The sequence below is a fragment of the Ranitomeya variabilis genome, chromosome 1 (assembly GCF_051348905.1).
Source record: "Ranitomeya variabilis isolate aRanVar5 chromosome 1, aRanVar5.hap1, whole genome shotgun sequence".
NCBI lineage: Eukaryota > Metazoa > Chordata > Amphibia > Anura > Dendrobatidae > Ranitomeya > Ranitomeya variabilis.
The window spans coordinates 606777764-606802859 of record NC_135232.1 but is presented as its reverse complement, the minus strand read 5'-3'; the positions used below and the strand labels follow the sequence as shown (position 1 = coordinate 606802859).

Sequence of the window (25096 nt, the reverse complement as noted above, 5' to 3'; positions counted from 1 at the left end):
GGGGCAGAGGCAAAACGGCGCTTAAGCTCCTGAAAGGCCTCTACAGCATGAGGGGACCAATTAGCAACATCAGCGCCTTGTCTGGTCAAATCAGTCAGTGGTTTAACGACATCCGAAAAACCAGCAATAAATCGGCGGTAAAAGTTGGCAAAGCCCAAAAATCTCTGAAGACCCTTAAGAGAGGAGGGCTGAGTCCAGTCACAAATAGCTTGCACCTTGACGGGATCCATCTCAATGGAAGAGGGAGAAAAAATATACCCCAAAAAGGAAATTTTCTGGACCCCAAAAACGCACTTAGACCCCTTCACACATAAAGAATTAGACCGCAGAACCTGAAAAACTCTCCTGACCTGCTGGACATGAGAGTCCCAGTCATCAGAAAAAATCAGAATATCATCCAGATATATTATCATAAATTTATCCAGAAAATCGCGGAAAATATCATGCATAAAAGACTGGAAAACTGAAGGGGCATTAGAAAGACCAAAAGGCATGACCAAATACTCAAAGTGGCCCTCGGGCGTATTAAATGCGGTCTTCCACTCATCCCCCTGCCTGATCCGCACCAAATTATACGCCCCACGAAGATCAATTTTAGAGAACCACTTAGCACCCTCTATACGAGCAAACAAATCAGTAAGCAATGGCAATGGGTATTGATACTTAACAGTGATCTTATTCAGAAGCCGATAATCAATACATGGTCTCAAAGAGCCGTCTTTTTTTGAGACAAAGAAAAACCCAGCTCCCAAGGGAGAAGAAGATGGACGAATATGTCCCTTTTCCAAAGACTCCTTTATATATTCCCGCATAGCAGCATGTTCCGGCACAGACAAATTAAACAAACGACCCTTTGGATATTTACAACCCGGTATCAAATCTATGGCACAATCGCACTCACGGTGCGGAGGTAACGACCCAAGCTTGGGTTCGTCAAAGACGTCTTGATAATCAGAGAGGAACTCAGGGACTTCAGAGGGAATGGACGACGAAATAGAAACCAAAGGTACGTCCCCATGAATACCCTTACATCCCCAGCTCAACACAGACATAGCTCTCCAGTCCAAGACTGGGTTGTGAGACTGCAACCATGGCAATCCCAGTACCAAATCGTCATGTAAATTATACAGCACCAGGAAACGAATAATCTCCTGGTGATCCGGATTGATACGCATGGTTACTTGTGTCCAGTATTGTGGTTTATTATTAGCCAATGGGGTGGAGTCAATCCCCTTCAGAGGAATAAGAGTCTCCAAAGGCTCTAAATCAAAACCACAACGATTGGCAAAGGACCAATCCATAAGACTCAGAGCGGCGCCAGAGTCAATATAGGCGTCCGTGGCAATGGATGACAAAGAGCAAATCAGGGTTACAGACAAAATAAACTTAGACTGAATGGTGCCAATGGAAACAGACTTATCAAGCTTCTTTGTACGCCTAGAGCATGCCGATATAACATGAGTAGAATCCCCACAATAGAAACACAATCCATTCTTCCGTCTAAAACTCTGTCGCTCACTCCTGGACAGAATTCTATCACACTGCATACTTTCTGGCGTCTTTTCCATAGACACCGCCAGATGGTGCATCGGTTTGCGCTCCCGCAGACGCCTATCAATCTGAATAGCCATTGTCATGGACTCATTCAGACCTGCAGGCAAAGGGAACCCCACCATAACATCCTTAACGGCATCAGAGAGACCTTCTCTGAAAGTTGCCGCCAAGGCGCACTCATTCCACTGAGTAAGCACAGACCATTTACGGAATTTTTGGCAGAAAACTTCAGCTTCGTCTTGCCCCTGAGATAGTGCCATCAAAGTTTTTTCTGCCTGAAGTTCCAAATGAGGTTCCTCATAAAGCAAGCCCAAGGCCAGAAAAAACGCATCCACATCGCGTAACGCAGGATCCCCTGCTGGCAATGAGAAGGCCCAATCTTGAGGGTCACCCCTGAGCAAGGAAATCACAATCCTAACCTGCTGAGCAGGGTCTCCAGCTGAACGAGACTTCAGGGACAAATAAAGCTTACAATTATTTCGGAAATTCTGGAAGCTAGCTCTATTCCCTGTGAAGAACTCCGGCAAAGGAATTCTCGGCTCAGATACCGGAGCATGTACTACAAAATCTTGTAAATTTTGTACTTTCGTGATGAGATTATTCAAACCCGCAGTTACACTCTGGAGATCCATTATTGTCAGGTGCACACAGAGCATACAGAGATTAGGAGGAGAGAGAGAAAAAAGACTGCAGCAAGGCAGACTGGAGGAAAAAAAAAAAAAAAAAAAAAAAACATTCCAGCAGACTTCTTATAACTCTCCTTTCTCAACCTGGGTCTTTAACACTTTAGTGGCCGGTCAAACTGTCATGATCTCTGCAGGCAGAGATCATAGCAAGCCTATAGAGGGACAAGCTCTCGGAAGATGGAACTATACTGACCATGAACTAAGCCTGCCGCGCAACTAGAAATAGCCAGGTAGCATTTCCTATTTATAGCTAGATGCCCAGCTCTGGCCTAAGACCTAAATAGCTAGCAGAGGGAAATATAAGACCTGGCTCACCTCTAGAGAAATATTCCAAAGAAGACAGTAGCCCCCCACATATAATGACGGTGAGTTCAGATGAAACAACAAACGCAGCAGGAAAATAGTCTTAGCAAATTTGAGGTCCGCTTACTAGATAGCAGAAGACAGATAGTATACTTTCATGGTCAGCAGAAAAATACTAACAAAACACCATCCAGAGATTACCTTAAACTCTGGCATTAACTCATAACGCCAGAGTAGCAATCCCTGATCGACGAGAGCTTTCCAGACACAGTAACAAAACTTCAGCTGCGAACTGGAACAAATAGGCAAAACAAAACATGGACAAAAGTCCAACTTATCAGTAGTTGTCTAGAAGCAGGAACAAGCACTGAGAGGCATCAGATAACATTGTTGACCGGCAAGAAACCACCAGAGAAATGAGCTTAAATAGCGACACCCACTACTGATGGAATCAGGTGAAACAGGAAAGAGGATGACAAGTCCAATTCCACAAGCGGCCACCGGGGGAGCCCAGAATCCAAATTCACAACAGTTTTGACTTTAGGAGCTGCTGACTTGCACTTCACAAGCCACTGATGACTTTTGACCATTGAGTAGTTTTAAGAGAGTATGTGTCCTGGAGAAAAAAGTATGTTTCACATGTTTGTGGTTACCTTAAGTTAAAAAATAGTTGCACCGAGTTTCAGGCTGCAGTCTAGATTGCTTGCATTTTTTTGCGATAACCTAATAGACTTTTCTTATGTGGACAGATCCCAACCATTAAAACATGCTAAATGTGAGATTGATGCCTCCACAGCTCTCTCTGCTGCTGCCTTCACTTTCTCTCATGTCCTAACACGGCTTAATCTCTGTACCGTTTTCCTCAACTACTATCCACAAGGAATCTCTTTGTCTTTATATTGTCAGACACTGATGCCAAAAACACCCAGACACATCAGACTAAAGGTACCTTCACACTAGACGATCACACTAGACGATATCGCTAGCGATCCGTGACGTTGCAGCGTCCTGGCTAGCGATAACGTTTAGTTTGACACGCAGCAGCGATCAGGATCCTGCTGTGATATCGCTGGTCGCTAAAGAAAGTTCAGAACTTTATTTGGTCGTCAGACCGGCCTTTATCGTCAGGTTTGACACCAAAAGCAACGATACCAGCGATGTTTTACTCTGGTAACCAGGGTAAACATCGGGTTGCTAAGCGCAGGGCCGCGCTTAGTAACCCGATGTTTACCCTGGTTACCAGCGTAAAAGTAAAAAAAACAAACAGTACATACTCACCTGCGTGACGGCAGACGGCGCCTGGCGCCAAGAAGATTTGAGTGACGGCTGTGTGGCGTCTGCTGCAGGGGGGAAACGCCTGCCTCCTTGACTGAAGACAAGGTATTTCTGACAAATTAAAAAACGGATTATTTTTCTAGTTACAGCACCCAGAACTAAAAGAGCCACCTTGTCAGAATGCAGCATTACTGCTGCACAAGGTGGCTCTTTTAGTTTGAAACGACTGGAGGGGGGTGACAGGTTCCCTTTAACAAGCAGGTATGTCCCAGCAGTCTTTATATAGAGCTCTACAATTATGTGCAGGTGTTTGGGCATTCTCTGCGTATGTGTCTCATCCATCGCACCAGTGCGTCACACTCTGCAGCCCATGGTGGTGCGGGCCACGGGGAAGTCCCTGATGATATCATTGTTTTCTTCACTGTTTAAACCCCCTTTTTTTTACCTTTAGTGTCCATAATTGTATCTTAGCATAGAATCAACAGAGAAGTATAATACCCTTTTGTGTGCCCACACCTAATATGGCGTTTATGTAAGCAGCGGTGCCTCTGACAGGAAGTGGGAGGTGCGCATGTCTCCCATCTCCTGATGGCTGGAGCGTCGCACTCGGCGCCTGATAGTGACATGTGCGCGTCAATAACGTTTTCGGGGACTTCCCCGTGACCCGCACCACCATGGGCTGCAGAGTGTGATGCATCCCCAGTGCGACTGATGAGACACATGCGCCGAGAATGCCCAAACACCTGCACATAATTGTAGAGCTCTATATAAAGACTGATGGGACATACCTCAAACATGGCCCCCCAAAGAAGCCATCGCAAAACACGTGTTGGGCTACGTTTGTGGTGTCTTAAAGAAGTGGTATGGGTAAGAGCACTCTTGCATTTATGAGATAGGTAGTAGTAATTTAACATATCGGCACATGGCACTTTATGGATCCTGTTTGTTAAGGATTGCACATAACAAGTATTGAGCCATGTTGTTTACCTGATAATGCATTTGCCATCTTAGCACTAGCACTTTATATACTGTATGTTTTGATGAATGCTATACCCACCTCATTATATGTTCTTTGAGACCAACATTTTTTGTTATCGATCCTTCTCTCTATAAACTATTTTTGTCATGATACAATTTTGTAAATTCATGTGCCTTTTTGTGATGTAATAAAGATAAAACTTTTTTAGTACATTTTTTCTTTGGATTATTTACTCCAGGTTTTTCATATTGATGAGGAGTGTCCATATGGGTATTACCCAAGTCCCAATTATTCAGGCAAGCGACTATATATAAGATGTTATAGCAATGTATTCTGTTCTGATTCTCTTGTTTCCTATATCTACACTTTGCTAAACTTGTGTTATCTGCCCTCCATGAAGACTTGGGTGCTGTTGGCCCTCTCTGCTTTCTGTGATCAGCCATGCACAATTTCCTGCTCTTCCTTTCTGGTATATTTGACAGTTAGAGAAGAGACTGCGAGAGCTGATACAGACTGGAGTATTCTGCTGTCCAAAGCAACAGTACAGTCATCTAGGTGAAGGAGTTACACAGACTATACAGCAGCAAAAATGCAGGGAATTTCTAATCTATACTATTTAGAAAATTGCAAATGAACCATAAAAAATGTAAGTGTAATGGTGTCCATTGCTTTTTAATGCATTAGTACATATTATGAAGAGTCCTTAGGACTCCAGGTACCACTCACAATGTATGGTGAGAACTGATCCTAGGTCATTGGCTTGGAGGAATCACATGACATGCATGCATATTTGTGGAGTGTCATTATCATAACCAGCTGATTGACTGAAAGTTAGCTGTTGACTTTTGTTTAGAGCTGTGAATTTGCGTAAATGTTCTATGTAAAAAATTCAGAAAATAAACTGTCCTTTCATCTCAATATTTTCCTAGCTCTGTCGGAGGCCTGCAGTAACACTATACAAGTCTTTTATAGTGTTGGAGAAAATGTCACTCTGAAGCTTCCAAATAATTCCAGAATTGCAAGCGTATACTGGGACATTAATAACATTGATCATATAGCTACTACACAACCTGGTAGCATTATCTATCGCAAGAATTCCAGTTATAATGGTAAATTGTCTGTGACTACTGATGGATCGATAAAGATATTTAATCTGACCACCAAAGATCAGCATGTCTACAGAGCAGACCATTTCACCGGTGACTGGGTTCACCTATGTACCCAACATTATGACGTTAGGGTGAAAAGTAAGTAATCGAAAATCTACATTTTCCCTTATAATGACAACTGACAAGGTTTATCTGGGCTCTCAATGTCATGGGTGCATTACAGAGAATTCTTGTGTTTTGTGGTTATTTCCCAATGATATCTGTGTTGACATCCTAATGTACATTGTGTGGTTACCTTCCAGTGACCTGTGGGCCTCATGGTTATGGTGATTACTTATTTTCCTACTTTCCTTCATCTCAGATTAAAATTTCTTGTGGGAGACAAGAAAACTGACACCATTGGAGATATCCTTCAATATTCTGAATCATTATGATCAATAAACAAATCAACTAAGCACATTTTCATATTTTTTCTTTTTCCTTCAGAAATCTATGAAGAATTTTCCATTAGTTATGGATTTCAGAAACCACTCCGCCTGGCTCTGTCAGCCTGTATACTTATTGCTACATTCTCTATACTGATTTATCACATCAAAACAGAAAGTTGCAGGAAACCTCAGTGAATTCAGACTCAAGCAGTTCTTGGACAACCAACCTGCTATATGTGACGATAACCACAAAAGGATGAAAAGGATGTCAAGATGCAACTGAACATTGGGTTATATCGGTGACCGAACATTTCCTGTTCACTATTGGTGATAGTAAATATTATGTTTAGGGGTTATGGGTGTCACATAATTCAATGTATATACTGTAGGAAAAAAGTAATGGGGAACATGTCATAACTCATAATCATTAAATTCAGGTTTTTCATTCAGTCCCATTGCCCCTGGTGTATAATGTTCCGTCCTTTGCCATGAAATCTGCCTTTACTAACATGTGAGAATGGTTGGTGGTAAAGAGTTCTCTGATAAAGATGAGCGAACTTGTTCGGAAAACGTTTGCCAAATAGCACATTCAGGCTCGTGTTCGGTTTCACATGCATTTTTCCTCAAAGTTCTGTAAATCATTGTTTCCACTAATGCTTTTGTTATCACTTTGGCTAGGATAGTGGTGCTGTATTATTAGCGGAGGTGAGTGGAGGACGTGTTTGATGAAGGAAAGGGTGTGCCTAGGTCAGAGGAGCTGAGGAGTGTAATTTTTTTTATAATTATTAATCACTTAATGTGTGTACATTCCATCAGCCAATCAGGGTGCAGAAACCATCCACAACATAATGACACAAGGTCTTCTGTGATTGACTGCCAAAGTCACATGTCCCTGGCCATATAAAAAGTAGCAAGGCCTACAAGAAGCAAAATGAGCAAAAACCCTGCTGTAACTAAATAATTAAAAAGCAAAATGCATTTAAACAACACAGAGTTCTTAGTAATGCTGTTTTTGATCAAAAATAGCATAAAAGCCATCCTACCGCGACAAGATGACTCTGATTGTGAGGTCCTACACTATCTAATATTAAAAACTTTACCATGTGTCAAAGCTGACCTCAGTGTTTGCATAAGGGCAGACAAAAGGACCACTCAAAAATCATTAGGCCTAATATTGGGGTGCAGCCAGGAGGCCCAATTTGCTAATCCAAATCATTTGGGATAAAACTGTGTTGCAGTGAGGAATCAGAAGGCCACATTTCCTCTTAAAAATCGTCAGGTATAACAGTATTGTTCATGCACACTATCTAAGAAAATAAATAGTGATTGTTCATTTAGTGACAGGTGACTGACAAGTGTGGGCCTAAGGTTGTGAAACAGCAGGATACAAGAGCTTGTGCATAATGTGTTGTTTGTTTGCTCTCCGTGCTTTTTCTGGTCTATTTGATCCTCTCTGCTTCCCTGCTTTGGGTACCTCGTTTGTCCCCTGGTTATTGACCTCGGCATGTTTGACTACTCTCCAGCGCCGTTTGCCTCCTTTGTGCCTCGGTGCCTGGCTCTGCCCCTGGCCACTCCCCCTCTGTCACATGGTTCAGGTCCTGCTTGTTACCCACTGACTTCTCCACCATTCGGGTCTGGGCTCCCTTACTGCAGCGAGTATCCTCCCGGCAGTAGTTACACCCTGGAGCCTTGACACATGTCCAGTCTGAGTAATGTGTATGCATTGCCAGTCACTCACTTGTGAAATTGAGTTTTCCTCAGGTTGCTGCAAACCAGAGTTCTTCAGCACCACACAATGAAGGTACGAGTCCAAGCTAATTTTTAATAAAATAGCTTTACTGAGCTCGTCCAGTTTTTTCACAAACATGGCACCATAATCTTCATACTTCAAGGACATTTCCTTTCCTGAATTGTCCTTGGTCTTTCCTGCCATTTCTCATTCCCACACCATATCCTCTGGTACCGCAGCTCCGTGAGTAGCCTTGCTAGCTTCATCCTGATGCTCCCCATCCACTTTCCCCATCCTGGGCGAAACTAAAGGATGCCACTGCCAATCCTTTTCAGACTGTAGGTCTTGGACGTTCCGGGATTTATCATTAAGCCTAGCCGCTGACTCTCTCATGCTGCGCTGATCCTCTCCACCTCTTGTCTCATACTGCTCGTAGGGCCTGGACTTTTGAGCTTCTCTTCACAGACTTGTTCCTGATGGCTCTGCTCAACTCTTCTGAATACCTCAGGGAGACACTCTTCCTGCCACAACATGGCCCCGGCCCCTATCTCGACTGTCACTACTCTGACTGAAACCAGTTCTGAACCTAACTCAATCTGTTCTCCTACTCTACAGTTCCCCCAGTGTTCTAACTCCTAAATGACCCTTTATTAATACTAAGCCTTACTCTATCGTTATATCTCCCTATCTCTATCCCCAACCCATAAATATATATATAACTCACTCAGTACATATACATAAGTACGCTGTTTTACATGTTAATACACAATAAAACAATATCACATAGCACATCACTTTATATGTGAAATGTACCTGCTTCATCAGGAAAGTGTGAAAAGGCATGCAGGGCATAAGCTAGCCTTCCATACACCCCTTACAGCATAAGAAATTTCTATGAGTCGTGTGCCACATTTTTTAGACCAGCCCATGCACCAGCAGAACAGAGTAAAAGTCTGACACATTGTGAAAGACTGGAGAGGATGATGTAGGAGTATCTGGAGCTCAATATCAATGCCACCGGGGGGGGTGGTTTGAACCCTTTCACATTTTGGTCTTCAAAAATGGAAGAATAGCCTGACATTGCCTGTCAAGCCTTTGAGGTTTTGTCATGCTCGGCAGCCACCGTTCTCTCAGAACATGTCTTTAGCGCAGCTGGTGGTGTCCTAACAGATAAGTACATCCGGCTGTCCCCTGAATGACTTTTTTACCCAAGTCGCAGACTGGGCAGACTAGGTGATGTGTCAATTTTAGTGTCATTCATTGATCTCACGTTATTGAAGTCAAGTCTGTAACACTTTTGTTGTGGCTTCTGTGCCTGCTATTGCTACTGCTGCTGATGTTACAAACAATTTTTAGAAATGTAGACTCCAAGATGTGTCTCCATCTGGTAGGATGCCTGTGGTGGAAGGTGTGTCAGAGGCCTATTATAATATCTCTTCTCTATGGAAATTGATACCACTTTAGTGGTGTGTGACATTAATTTTTTGAAATGTGGAGACTCGAAGTTGGGACTCCATCTGATGGGTTGCCTGTAGTGGAAGATGTGTCAGAGGTCTATTATACTATTTCTACTCTGTGGAAATTTGTGCCACTTTAGTGGTATGCAGCAATAATTTTTTGAAATGTGGAGACTTCAAGTTGGGTTTCCATCTGGTGGGTTGCCTGTGTAGGTAGGGCTCCCAGACAGGCCAGCGTGCACTTACTTTCAGTCAACTATCTGTGTTAATTTCCTTATATTTTTCTACCAATAGTACTCTATTAAACTGATATTTCTGCCGTCTGAATGTGGCTGGAAAAAAAAAATTGGAGGTATTGCATGAGGTATCAGGTCTCCCAGCTAAGAAGGCTACACCGCTCCCTTAACCACCAGGTCCTCATTGAAACTTCAATTCAAAGCTCTAAATGCTTACCCAGACCCTGATACCTCGTGCATGGGCCATGGTTGACTGCTGCTGTGACATTATCAAATTTCTACTGTGGGTCAATTGATGCCACTTTTCATGGTGTCTGTCCCATATTTTAGCTGTTTGTGACGCTTTTTGTGACCCCTTAGGTTTTGTGTATATGTTTGATTTTGGCCTCCCATTGAATTTGATGGTATTCTGGTATGTTCGTCAAACTGTTTGGCGAAGGTCTAAACGTTCGGCAAATCGAACCAAACAGTACCTTCAAAGGTTCGCTCATCTCTACTCTTTGATACCAGTGCGGTTCTGTAATAGAAGCCACCAGTGTAACAAGTCCATCTATGACCTGTCTTCCCTCTTGAATCTGCCCTCATCACCTGTGATTGACATTATTGAAAAGTGGAAGGAACTGCAACACAGCCATGAAATAGAGATCCTGTAATGTTACATAGCGAGGTCACTAGTTGCTGAGGAGCAGTGGGCAAAAAGTCACCAACACTCTCCGGCTCCAAAACTGCCGTGTCCAAACCTCCTCTGGAATTAATATCAGCACAAAACCTGTTTCCTCACTGAGAGCTTCATGGCATGGGTTTTCATGATTACTCTTCTAGCAAAATACCAAGCATTGGATGGAGTGCGTAAAGCTGCCATTACTGGACCCTGGAGAAAACGTGTTCTATGGAGTGATGGATCACGATCTTACTATGGTTATATAATCAAATCATTAATTTCCCTAATCCATTATCCCATTTTAATTGTCTGCAACTCCCTTTTTTCTCCCAAACCTTTAATCCCAAACTCAACAACATTGTGACATGATTCCAGTCATATATATATTTTTTATATTTCATTATTTTTAAGTTGCTTCTTTACAACCACCATATCACTTTCTTTCTAGACAATGTGTTGAAAAACTTGTTTGCATGATATTGTTTCTGGTATATTGGGGCAGCACCCATCACATGCTGTTTCACTTCTCCTAGTAGTAATAGACTTCACTCATATTTCCTGTGCTATAATTGTTTTCATTTCCTTTTTTTATGTGAGGTGAAAAGTTTGATAAAGACCCAAATACTCACATTACACTAGCACCATGTATTAAAAGAACATAGAATGGCAATTTCAGTGATCAATAGGTAGAAGTTGGTTATGGATGTCCTGGTATCAGTAATCATGATGCTGTATCTTGCACATCAGGTCCCTTCTAGCTCCTGTATAGCACAAATTCTGTCCCTGAGATCTCTTGTTCTGGACTTTGCTGAAGATGATTGGCCCAAGACATTTCAACTGTTTTATTGGTGATTCTAAGCTCCATAAAACATGTAGTACCTTATTAAAAAATATATAATAGGGTCTCTTTCATGTGTATCATATTTGGGGTCAAGGGTGCTCATCAATGCTTAGACAGTCACCAGTCTACTAATTCATTGTGGGAAAAATGGTTGGTGGACATCGTCTGCTCCTCTTGACTAGGAAATATTTTTTTCAACTTCTTTCCACCCACTTGGAAAACCTGTGCTGGGCTCCCTCTGCATTTGTCCTTATGTCTGGATCTGGGTATTTCTCACCAGTGTTACAGACTTCTATGTTCATTGTTTATTATCGAAAAGGGGAAGTGGGACTAGTAATGTGCACATCATTTCATGCAACAATTCTCATTATGTCTACACCGTACGACAACATCATGTCAGCTCTGCTGTGGATGGTCTCCATCTGTAAGTACCAAAAATATTTTTATTTCACCAACATACTATGATTCTAAAGGACACATTTTTGTGGTGAGATCTTTGATGCTAAAGAAGCCTTTCATTTTACAGATGTCTATCGTTGGTTACATTCATAGTGGCTAGGCTTTCTTTCACAAAGGGCTATGATACGACTTGTTCCGTAGCCCACTACCCTAACCAATTCATAGTGTTTAGTTCATGCCCATGAGGCCACATCAGGCTCCCATCTTGATTACATGAATTTGTTTTAGCTAAATTTCTACATAACAAACACATTCTGAATTTTTCGGTGGGTGTGGTTGATTTTATAATAAAAAAAACAAGAAAAACTTGTCCTGTCCTTGATTTAAAAAAAAGCCAAACAAATTAATTAATCTAAAAAATCCTAATTTTAATTAAAAGTACTTTTAACTGAATCAATTTTATAATCATTGCAAAGTTTCATATATTTTATATATTTTGCTGCTGTGTTTTAGTTTGCATAAAAATATTATTGTCCCGTACTCTTTGAAACAAAAAAAAAATAAATTAATTAATAATAAAAAAAAATACTAATTTGGATTTAATTTTCTTTGAAATTAATCAGTTTTGGAATCAATGCAAGATTTTTATATTTTTTACATATTTTTTTTTACCTTACATGGCCTTCTTTGAATTTGCCTACAAATATTTGTCCCGTGCTCTGTTTGAAATAATCATTACAAAAAATCTAAAAAACATTCCTAATTTTGATTTGAACTTTCTTTTAAATTTATACATTTCATATTCAATGCAGGTTTTTTGTTTAAATATGGTTTTATATTTTTAAGTTGAAATTGATGTGGTTGAATTTAAAAAAAAAAATCTATTTTAAATAAAAAACGTAGATTAGTGTAAAAAAAATCCTAATTTGGTAGAAAATGTATTTTAAATGAATAAAGTTTTAAATTAGTTTTTATACTTTTAATTTTAAACTGGTGTTGTTGAATTTTTAGAAAAAATATTTTAAATAAAATTAGATTAATCTAAAAAATTCTTGATTTTCATTGAAATTTCTTTTCAATAAGTCAATTTTGCATTCCATTCAAGGTTTTTATATTTTTTTAATATATGTTTTTTATTTTATTTTACATGAGTGATGTTGAATTTTAAGAAAACATACAGTACATGTCTCTTCCTCTATTTAGAATTAAAAATAATTAGATGAATCTCAGAAAATCCTAATTATTAATGCAACTTTTTTTTTATTGATTTTGTAATCAGTGTAAGTTTTTCTATATTTTATTATTTTTAAATATTTATGCTTGAAGTTGTAAACAAATGTATTTGTCCTGTGCTCTATTTTGATTGAAAAGTTATTAATTAAAAAAAAAAAAAATCAAAATTTTGCTTGAAGTACTTATCATCATTATAGATGAATTGATGTTGTAATCAATGTGAAATTTTTAAATTTTACAAATTATTTCTATTTTTTCTGTTTCCTGAGTCCTTTAAGAGTCATCAAGAACCTAAATCTTTGACTTTTTCTTTATTTTATTTCTAATTTTTAAGATTTGATTTTCAAAAACACACAAAAAAGTAGGAAATGTTCAGGCTTCTAAAGTTACACTAGTCTAGCTAAATGCTTTTTCATGTTTCTCTTGTCCTCCTGGAGCAAGTAAGGATTGGCTTGGTTTACGTAACTTTCAGTCATGTTTGATTGTATGAGTTGGATTCACAAATCCAAGGTGGTAAAACTCTAAGAAAAAGCTGTTTGTTGCACATCTGATACGTTTTCTGATTTATTTCAGTTTTCCTTTTGGATCCCTCCAGTGAGTATTATAAAAAATGAAGTGTGTTGGATAAGTTTACAACGGTTGAGGGCGGCCGCTGTGTGTTTGTCGATTTTTGGTCATTAACGTATATAAAATATATGTAGGAGTCAGCAAAGCATTTTAACGGGTTGCATGTGGTACAAATGACCTACCCAGAGGATAGCACATTAATAATAGATCGGTGGGCTACGACAGTGCCCCCACCACCCAGCATGCTTATATCCTGCCTACAGTTTAATAGTGTCACATAATGTGCAGATATATAGTATCACATATAGTCAAGATAATGTCACACTCTGCCATATAGTATCACACCACATCCAGATATTACTCGCACAGGGTGGACATAAATAGTGTCAATCAGCATCCAAATAACTAGGTTTAGACAACATGCAGATAGTGTTACATATAGTAAAGATAGTGTCACATAATGGCCAGATATAGTGTCACAGAGTTGAGATAGTGTACCAGAACCCCTAGATAGTCAGTGTCATAAAGTATCCAGAAAATGTTACATAATTACTAGATAAATATGGTCAAACTACATCCAGATAAATAGTATTATACACTATTCAAATAAATAGTATTGCACACTGCATTCCATGGTGTCACAATGTGCCCAGATAAATAGTGTTACACAACATCCAGATAGTATAACATAGTGCTCATATACAGTGTCACAGAGAGCTGAGATAGTATTACAAAGAACCCAGATACAAAATGACACGCCCACCAGGGCGGTGGGTTACACGGAACAGGTTGGAAAGTTCCTTGGGGAAGTCAGGGGGATGTGACCCGAATCCGTGGCCCTGGCTGTGCCGTAAAATGAGGAATATGTATATGGGATTTAACGTGACGCCACATGTGGTGTTCGGCAACAGATGGCCGACGCTGCTAAAGGAGACCGCTGGGGCTGATGGTGACGCAGCTGGGTTTGTTCTGCTTCCCACAGGTGGAGTCGGGCCCCAGGGCTACCGGTTCTGTTTATGTCAGGCTTCGTGTACCTTGTAGTGCAGGACTCAGGACGCAATAGATCACTGAATGACACAAGAACTGTAGTTTTCTTTTCCTTTACTTGATGGTTGATAGTACAGACCAGGGCACTGGTAACAGATTGTGATGCAGAGCCGGACGGCCTGGAAGCAATTTTGGATACACCTGGCCAGGTAGGTACGGAGCCCTTCCTTCTGCGCTGTCCTCTCTTTTTTCTTGCTGCCTCATCGTTCGTCCTCCTGCAGCTAACTGTCACTCTCTGTTTTTAAAAACAAACTGTTGCCCGCATGGCTGGCAGCTTGAGTCTATCACAGGTGCCGCTCCTTTGTGTCGGCTCCAGGCTCTGGTATGCTGCTGTGCCGCCGGGTATTAGATCGGGCCAGGAGACCTGCAGTCCCCTGCCCTCCGGATTTAGCTGCTGGGACTTCAGTACCCACGCAACCATGGATTCCGGTATCCGGTTCTTAGCTCTCAACTCTGGGGCGAGTTTAATCACAGCTCCACTCTCCAGGTTCTCCTCTACTTCTTTCCTACTGACACCTGGTAAGGGGACCCCTCCTTGCTTCCAGGCATGACATTACTCAATGTGAGGGAGGCAATGCCACTGTGGCAACCGGACTCCTGGGGGTACCACAATAGTGTCACTCTAGGTATAGATAAATAGCATTATACAACATGCAGATAAAGAGTGCTGCACAGTGTCAGATGAATAGTGTCACACTGCATCCAGGCTTAACAACTGATGAGTTAGCGAAGAGTGTTTCTCAGAAAGAAAATCCTGCTAAAACATAACATTATCAATCAGCCGATGGTATTATCCCAAAATTATATCATAAACTCGTATCGGATAAAATATAACTTTTACTTATATATTTAAAAATAGAAAAACCACAAACTCACATATAAAGTGCAAGGTGCATATAACAGATAAACACACAAATACTGTGAACAGAAATTAGCGCTATAAATCCTTAAAACGCTATGTCACTATAACCCTTATATTAATCTTCCGAAATAGGGTACAATAGCGCTTCAAACCTCTATGATCTCTAAGATCCTTCAATATTAACATAGAATATCATTAATACAGCAATAGGGACCTTTCAATAATTGGCATCCCAAAGAGGTTTTTTAAACCCCAGTATCGCAGAGAACATATACATCTATACACGATGCGCATGGACTAGCAGCGTCGGCTGGGCAAAAACACTAGATTAACCCCGATGTTATCCCCTGAAGAGTTTTAAACGAAACGCGTCGGGACAATGGGGAAGAACATCCACCGCCATCAGCAATAATACAAAGCGGGTGAGATTGTTCCTATTTATTTCTGCACAAACCAGTCAAAACTAAATGGATTCTTTTTAGTAGGACCTAATAAGAGTGTTGAATGGTCCTGGACAGACTAAATATTGGTATGGTTCCGGTAAAATAAGAATCCAGACCTGTATTCCCCGATCTGCAGTGTATAGATGTATATGTTCTCTGCGATACTGGGGTTTAAAAAACCTCTTTGGGATGCCAATTATTGAAAGGTCCCTATTGCTGTATTAATGATATTCTATGTTAATATTGAAGGATCTTAGAGATCATAGAGGTTTGAAGCGCTATTGTACCCTATTTCGGAAGATTAATATAAGGGTTATAGTGACATAGCGTTTTAAGGATTTATAGCGCTAATTTCTGTTCACAGTATTTGTGTGTTTATCTGTTATATGCACCTTGCACTTTATATGTGAGTTTGTGGTTTTTCTATTTTTAAATATATAAGTAAAAGTTATATTTTATCCGATACGAGTTTATAAAACATAACATTAAAATAGTTAAAAGACGAATTTGGAGCACTAGACTGTAGAGGTCAAACTAATAATGTTTATAATATAAAACTATTTACTGAAGGAGAGAAATATAAAGAAATATAAGTGCTTCTCACTAAATCAGAATATCATCAAAAAATTAATTTATTTCAGTTCTTGAATACAAAAAGTAAAACTCATATATTATATAGAGTCATAATCATCAACATTAACAGAAATAAACACTTGAAATAGATCACTCTGTTTGTAATGACTGTATATAATATATAAGATTCACTTTTTGTATTGAAGAACTGAAATAAATTAACTTTTTGATGATATTCTAATTTAGTGAGAAGCACTTGCATTTCCTATCTCACCTTAGAAGTGACCTCAAGGATGTCCTTTCCAACTGTAGAAGTTGTCACACCAATTTTCGATGCAAAATTGGCAACCCCGCCCTAACAGTTCTTATTGATTCTGAATCCATGATTTTTTCCACCATTAACAACATTTGAACATCAAAAAATCTACTAACGTTGTGGTGAGTCAAAAGAAAAACAGATTAGTTAAGTGGCTTAGAGATATTGAAAGAGCGACAGCATGGGCGAAATAGTCACAAAAAATTCCATATACCATCCATTGTATCTCACAAAACACTTTAAATCAGGTCTCAAGAATATTATCAATTGATTTTAAGCCTAAGTCCAAAAAACGCAACCTCTGCAAATGTTGCCACAACAGATAATCGATAAGGTTATTAAATGCCCGGAAGAGCAGAATATTTGGCTTAGATTACGTGAACAAGTCCCTAGTAGGTGTCCCTACCTTGCTGTGGGTGTTGGCACCCTATCTTGGACGCAAAGTGATGCCCTCACTCACCGAAGGCTCTCCCTTAATCTTCCTATTATTTGTCCTATGCTCAGTTACTTATGGAAAATATTCAATGGCAACCAATGATTCTTCAAACCAAATACGCAGGAAAAATGTTGCAGCTCAACGATAGGTATATTCAGATATACAGAGGTTGATATAGTCTATCTCCAATATACTGCGAAAAATGAAAACTGTAGTACAAGCAGATAATATTCACCCAAATGAACAAGATATTCAGGGCCGTGGGGTATTCGGTACCGGGTCCGGTACTTAAAGGGATGTGTCATGACGGCAGTGACCCGGTCCGTGGCTCTGGGTGCCCATGTAAAAAGGACGGTCTTTAAATGGGTGTGTGAAATAATAAAAGTTTGTGACGTCACCTGTGGTACTCGGTCAGGGATGACCGACGCTGCTTAAAGGGGTTCACTGGGGTGATGTTATGGCAGCAGGGATGGTATGACTTCCCACAGGTGAAGCTGGGTCCCCAGGGCTCCTGGTGTAGTAGGGACAGGTGGTAAGTGGTGTAGAAGAAAGAAACGGAGTACACAGGGTTGCAGTCTCTTTACATCTTTACCATACAGTAAATATGTAAAGAGACTGCAACCCTGTGTACTCCGTTTCTTTCTTCTACACCACTTACCACCTGTCCCTACTACACCAGGAGCCCTGGGGACCCAGCTTCACCTGTGGGAAGTCATACCATCCCTGCTGCCATAACATCACCCCAGTGAACCCCTTTAAGCAGCGTCGGTCATTCAGGCAGCCACAGCCAGGGTAACGGATCACAGGTGCTGCTAGTGATCCGGCTGGCTTGGAAGCATCTCAGGAATCCCCCTAACCAAATGCAGTTGGAAGCCTTCCTTCTAGCGCTGTGTTGTTGTAGTCCCTTGTTGCTTTAGGCCTCACAAAAGGTCCTCACGTTCTCTCTCTGTCCCACTTTAGGTAGGACACTACCCGTACGACAGGTAACTCAAGCCTTTTTACAGGCTCTCTATCACGACCTGGGCTCTATCTGTTACTGTGTCCTCAGGTGTTAATGGTGGACAGGTAACTTGAAATGTAGCTGTCTGCCGGTTTCTGCCATGGGGCATGAAGTTACCCCCACTACCTCGGTCTTCCTGCTACCGGTATATGCGCTCAGCGTGGAGGAAGCTCTGTCGCAGCTTCTCTCCAGCTCTTCACTCTCCTTTGCTCCTTCTTCCTTTCAGTCTCTTTATAAGTTGCTCTGCTCTCTTTTTCCTCCCCAGGAGCTGCAGAATCACTCATCTGCATGGCCCCAGCTTTCCTTCCTCACCCCTCACTCTCCTCTCACCAACTGCCTAACTCTCCCCAACTGCATAGCAACTGCCTAGCAACTAACTCCTCCCGACCAGAGAGAGCAGCTCCCCTAAAGTCAGGTGTAGAGCTCTCCCTTCTGGCCTGGAGTCAGGACGGTATTGTATGTGCTGAATACCAGTTAAAGGGATCCTTACTCGCTTCCAAGCATGACATTACTCTCCCCGTGAGGAAAGCAATGCCACTGTAACAACCGGTTACCTGGGGTGTTACAGTACAACCTTCAGGGTAAAGTAAATATTCAGGGAAAACACACTGTGAGTGATCATTCATAGAACAACAGGACCATTGAGTGAACCATAAGTAATTGATATTATCAAAGGGGGCATCAGAATGCATATGCCATAAAATCGCAGTAAAAAACAGGTAGCATTCACCTGAATGCACAGAATATTACACCCCTAGCGGAAAATAATGCATCTACAACTAACACAAACCCTGTGAGTAATCATTCATGGATAGTGTTGAGCATTCCGATACTGCAAGTATCGGGTATCGGCCGATACTTGCTGTATCGGAATTCCGATACCGAGATCCGATATTTTTGTGATATCGGGTATCGGTATCGAAACAACATTAATGTAAAAATGTGTAAAAGAGAGAATTAAAATAAAAAATATTGCTATACTCACCTCTCCGACGCAGCCTGCACCTTACCGAGGGAAGCGGCAGCGTTCTTTGTTTAAAATTCGCGCTTTTCTTTCCTTTACGTGAGTCCCGGCTTGTGATTGGTTGCGTGCCGCCCATGTGACCGGGACGCAACCAATCACAGCAAGCCGTGACGTAATTTCAGGTCCTTCAGGATTTTAAAATTACGTTCCGGCGTTGTGATTGGTTGCGTCGCAGTCACATGGGCGACGCAACCAATCACAGCAAGCCGTGACGTAATTTCAGGTCCTTAAGGATTTTAAAATTACGTCCCGGCTTTGTGATTGGTTGCGTCGCAGTCACATGGGAGACGCAACCAATCACAAGCCATGACGTCACGGGAGGCTGGACACGCGCGCATTTTAAAATGGGCGCGTTTCCAGCCTCCCGTGACGTCCCGGCTTGTGATTGGTTGCGCCGCGATCAACCAATCACAAGCCGGGAGGCTGGACACGCGCGCATTTTAAAATTTTAAAATGCACGCGTGTCCAGCCTCCCGGCTTGTGATTGGTTGACCGCGGCGCAACCAATCACAAGCCGGGACGTCACGGGAGGCTGGACACGCGCCCATTTTAAAAAGCGCGCGTGTCCAGCCTCCCGTGACGTCACGGCTTGTGATTGGTTAATGGCGGCCATGTTGCCGGGACGCGGACCAATCACAGCAAGCCGTGACGTAATTTCGTCACGGCTTGCTGTGATTGGTCCGCGTCCCGGCAACATGGCGCCGTGACCAATCATAAGCCGGGACGTCACTGGAGGCTGGACACGCGCGCTTTTTAAAATGGGCGCGTGTCCAGCCTCCCGTGACGTCCCGGCTTGTGATTGGTTAATGGCGGCCATGTTGCCGGGACGCGGACCAATCACAGCAAGCCGTGACGTAATTTCATCACGGCTTGCTGTGATTGGTCCGCGTCCCGGCAACATGGCCGCCCTGACCAATCACAAGCTGGGACTTCACGTAACCAAGTAAAAGCGCGAATTTTAAACAAACAACGCTGCCAGTTCCCTCGCTGAGGTCCAGGCTGCGTCGGACAGGTGAGTATAGCGATATTTTTTATTTTAATTCTTTCTTTTACACATTTATATGGATCCCAGGGCCTGAAGGAGAGTTTCCTCTCCTTCAGACCCTGGGAACCATCAGGAATACCGTCCGATACTTGAGTCCCATTGACTTGTATTGGTATCGGGTATCGGTATCGGATTGGATCCGATACTTTGCCGGTATCGGCCGATACTTTCCGATACCGATACTTTCAAGTATCGGACGGTATCGCTCAACACTATTCATGGAACAATAGGACCATTGATTGAAAATCCCAGAGGTCAACTGCTGGTAGAACAGCCAAATAAGCAGAATCCCAAAGGCATTAATTCAAATAACAACAAACAAATGCAGTAGGGTATCAGAATGTACTGAACTTATCTGCAGCCTTTGCCAAGAAAACCACCTCAATGGGTTTCTCCTTGTTCATATAGTTCCTCAGGAGGCTCATGGAGTAGACAGTGCCTAGATGACCTGCAACCAGGCCACAACCTATTACAGATGTCATCTGGGCACTGTCTACTCCATGAGCCTCCTGAGGAACTATATGATGGAGGGGAATTCATGGAGGCGATTTTCGTGTCACATCGCATACAGACAGTGTGTCAAAGCCCATATTAATAGTGTTCTCAGCATCTAGAAAAAGTGTTATGCAGTATCAAAATTAATAATGACAATAATGACACCATTTCAAATAAAAAGAGTGTTATGGTATTAATATATTGTCTCAGAGCATCTAATGAACTAGCCTTGGACAATAACCAAATAAATATTGTTGCACAGTGTTCAGATGAACAGGTGGCGCTATAGAGTTTAAGTCCTCTTTTTCTCTGAAGAGGCAATTTGCATATTAAATTTCCCAGAGGAGCATTGCACGGAAAATAAGCCTCCTTACCTTGACAAGCCAGAGCTGGTATGTCACTTTCCATAAGGAGAAAAGTTACCCCTTAGACCCCAGTCCAGAGCCTCTCACCTAGCCAAATCAGTTCTCATGCTTCGCACTGACAACTGAACAGCCCGAAACACCGTGTCTGCGAATTGAGATACTGATTTGGCTTTATTCTAAGTCATATTGCAAGACTTGTTAAAGGGTTGATTGTGACTTGTAGGATTGCTACTTCCAACAGGTGGCGCTATAGAGTTAAGTCCTCTTTCTCTCTGAAGAGGCAATTTGCATATTAAATTTCCCAGAGGAGCATTGCACGGCGAATAAGCCTCCTTACCTTGACAAGCCAGAGCTGGTATGTCATGCTCCATAAGGAGAAAAGTTACCCCTTAGACCTCAGTCCAGAGCCTCTCACCTAGCCAAATTAGTTCTCATGCTTCGCACTGACGAGGGCCAACAGCCAGAAACACCGTGTCTGCGAATTGAGATACTGATTTGGCTTTTATCCTAAGTCATATTGCACGACTCGTTAAAGGGTTGATTGTGACTTGTAGGGTCGCTACTTCCAACAGGTGGCACTACAGAGTTTAAGTCCTCTTTTTCTCTGAAGAGGCAATTTGCATATTAAATTTCCCAGAGGAGCATTGCACAGTGAATAAGCCTCCTTACCTTGAGGCTATGTGCACACATTGCGTTTTTTACGCTGGGGATCTGCAGCAGTTTTCCATGCGTATAACAGTAGCATGTTAATGTTAACCTATGGAAAACCAAATCTGCTGTTCACATGCTGTGGAAAAAATGTGTGGGAATGCAGCGTTGTTTTTTCCGCAGCATGTCAATTCTTTGTGCGGATCTGCAGATGTAAAAAAAGATCTGCAGTTTAGCTGCGGGGAAACGCTGCAGATCGGGAGGAGGGAAGAGTGTTGGTGGAAACTTTGCGTGTATGTGTGTGTGGGCAGGGTCTTCAGACTGTCAGTGGGTCTGCGTGGGTCTGCCAGGGCATCTGCGGGTCTGTCAGGGGTCTGTGCGGGGCTGTCGGGGGTCTGCACAGGGCTTTTGGGGGTTTGCCGGGGCTGTCAGGGGTCTGTGTGGGGCTGTCAGGGGTCTGCAAGGGCTGTCGGGTGTCTGTGCGAGGCTGCCGGGGGTCTGCTGGGGCTGTTGTGGGTCTGCCGGGGCTGTTGGGAGTCTGTGCGGGCTGTCGGGGTCTGTGCAAGGCTGTCGGGGGTCTGTGCGGGGCTGTCGGGGGTCTGCGGGCTGTCCGGGGGTGTGCGGGGGGTCTTTGGGTATGTGTCTGTGTGTGTGCGTGCAGGCATCGTCCGATGGGACTACAAGTCCCATCGGGCTATGCTTGCTACAGTGACAGTGATTGACACATTAGCCAATGATGGGACAGTAGTAGTCCCATCATCCGGCTAATGTGTTGAATGTAAAAAAAAAAAAAACACGTACACACATACAGTACATACAACATATAACAAGTACATACAACATAACATACTACATACAACAAATGACATACAGAGCATACAACATACAGCAGTACATACAACATACAGTACATACTGTACATACAACATACAACAGAACATACAACATATGACATACAATACATACAACATACAACAGTACATACAACATATCACATACAGTACATACAACATACAGTACATACAATACAACATATAACAAGTACATACAACATATAACATACAGTACATACAACAAATACAGTACATACAACATATGACATACAGAACATACTACATACAACAGTACATACAACATACAGTACATACAACATATAACATACAGAACATACTACATACAACATATGACATACAGAACATACAACATACAACAGTACATACAACATACAGTACATACATACTTTACATACAACACATACATATAGAGATACAGTACATACATATAGACATACAGTACATACAACATAGAGTACATACTCACCATCACCTTGATCCCCGAAGCCATTGCTCACCTGTAAAAAATATTAAAATAATAATCAAACAATATACTCCCTGTGTCCGCAGCAGGGCCTTATTTAGAGCTTCTGCTGCCCTAGGCACTTTTAGTGCTGCCTCCCCCTTTGGTGAGTATGACACTATCGGCAGTGACATTGGCAAAAATCGCTGATGTGAAAGGAGCCTTTTGCAGCAGATCGGGCAGTTTTTCCGCATCTGCCGTGTAATGGATCACTTACGGCAACACTGCGTTCGGCCTCATTCATTCCCTATGGGACTTGCGGACATGTGCGGCACTTGCGGTTTTGCAGCAATCCGGCAAATGCGGTATTTGCAGCAATGGAAAAAAACGCTGCTAGCAGTGTTTTTTGTCTCACCGCAAGGGCAAAACCGCAAGTGTCGCACATGTCCGCAAGTAGCCATCACTACCTGTCCCTGCACCTTGCTAGCTCATCCCTAACCATCACTCTGACCTAAAACTACACTATAAAGCTTTACAAAAACAATGCATTAACTGACATTCCTACGATAATGAGGCTCCAGGCTACAGCTTAGACTGGGAAGGGCAGTCTCCGGGTCTCCATTCTCTCTCTCTGCACACCCTCAGTCCCTGCCTCACTGCCTGTGCACAGACATCCCTCCACCGGACCCGGTAATCGCCGCTCGCAGTAGTATACCGGCAGAGGTGTATCTAGGGTTTCTGGCACCCGGGGCAAGAATTCACCAAGGACATATGCGATTTTCACACAATGATCTCAATGATCAGTGAAAAACAGAGAAGCAAGAAGAGAAGCTCGTTGTCACAAGACCACAAGTATGAAACTCACATATGAGTGAATTGTCCATGTGACGACTACTGGAACCTACAGAGCTGAGTCCTGACATTGCAGGCTACTGAATCCTCACAACTAATGCACTGCACACTTTTAGGATTCTCCCTGGCCGGTGGACAGTCATGTCAGCACAAGCATGTGATTTATATACTTCTGACCACATTCCGACTAGACATGCCCGGCCTCACTCAGTTCATTTTCATTGAGTGAGGCCACACATGTCTAGTCAGCATGTGACCGCATGTATGTAGGTCGCAGCACGAGAGAATCCTGACAGCGTGCAGTGCACACTGTGAGAATACAGAAGTCTGCAGTCATATAGAATGACTGCAGACTCATTACAAACCTGGAAGCCCCCTTTAATGCTCCTAACATGAATAAAAACATGAGAGTTAGTCAGTATCACAAATAACATTTACATCCAGGTACCTTATAGATGACGTTGCCTCTGGATTCGTTCTCCTTCTTTTCTTCATCTTGTCCAGATCCCATGATGAGTTTTCTCATCCACAGGCATCTCTGCAGACTTCCAACTTCTCCATTCTTTTGCAGAAAATCTCCACATGACGCCCTTAAAGATACAAGTGTCATTATAATACTCCTGAATAAAAAATTGCCCCACACTATATTGTCTGCACAAAATATGACCCCCACATTGTTCCTCTTATGGTACATGCTCTTCACACTGACCTCTCCTTTCCATTCCGGCCCCCTCTTCACACTGTCCTCTCACAATGTGTTTTGCCTATAGGGCCCAGTATTTATACTGTACTCTCTCATCACACTACCCCTCCTTGGTATACTGCCCCCTCCTGGCTGTGCCCTTACACTGTCCCTCCATGCTACGCCCCCACTACTCAGTTTCTATTCTGTGCCCACTCAGTTTTTGCCCCCCCATACTGTCTCCTCACACTATTCCCCTCCCTCCTCATACTGTCTCCTCTCACATCCCCCTGTTCACCATACTGTCTCCTCATATATTTACCTCCTCACTTTCTATACTGCCTGCTCACCTGACTCCCCATACTGTGTCTGCACACATCCCATCACCCTCACTCCCATTACTCCGTCCACATCTGTCCACATACATTTTTCACATCGCTACTCATACTGTGTCCATATACATTCCCCTGTCGCTCCCCATAATATCTGCACCCATCCCCCACACTGTTTCCTCATACATGCCCCTCATTCCCCAGTACTGTTTCCTCATACATG

At 42.3% G+C, this 25096-nt stretch overlaps 1 protein-coding gene across 5 annotated transcripts in view; it reads left to right on the top strand.

Moving 5' to 3' along the window:
- LOC143770429 (Fc receptor-like protein 3) overlaps nucleotides 1-25096 on the top strand; it is a 111850-nt gene that overhangs the window by 6740 nt on the left and 80014 nt on the right. For 4 of the 5 annotated variants that reach the window (XM_077260086.1, XM_077260054.1, XM_077260062.1 and 1 more), the window contains exons 4-6: nucleotides 5727-6044; nucleotides 6393-11682; nucleotides 13464-13484. In XM_077260086.1, coding sequence (XP_077116201.1) covers nucleotides 11406-11682; nucleotides 13464-13484 — 298 coding nt within the window. In that variant the 5' untranslated portion in view covers nucleotides 5727-6044; nucleotides 6393-11405. Of the gene's footprint in view, nucleotides 1-5047; nucleotides 5444-5726; nucleotides 6045-6392; nucleotides 11683-13463; nucleotides 13485-25096 lie in introns of those variants that run through there. The other variant, XM_077260077.1, reaches the window with a different exon arrangement.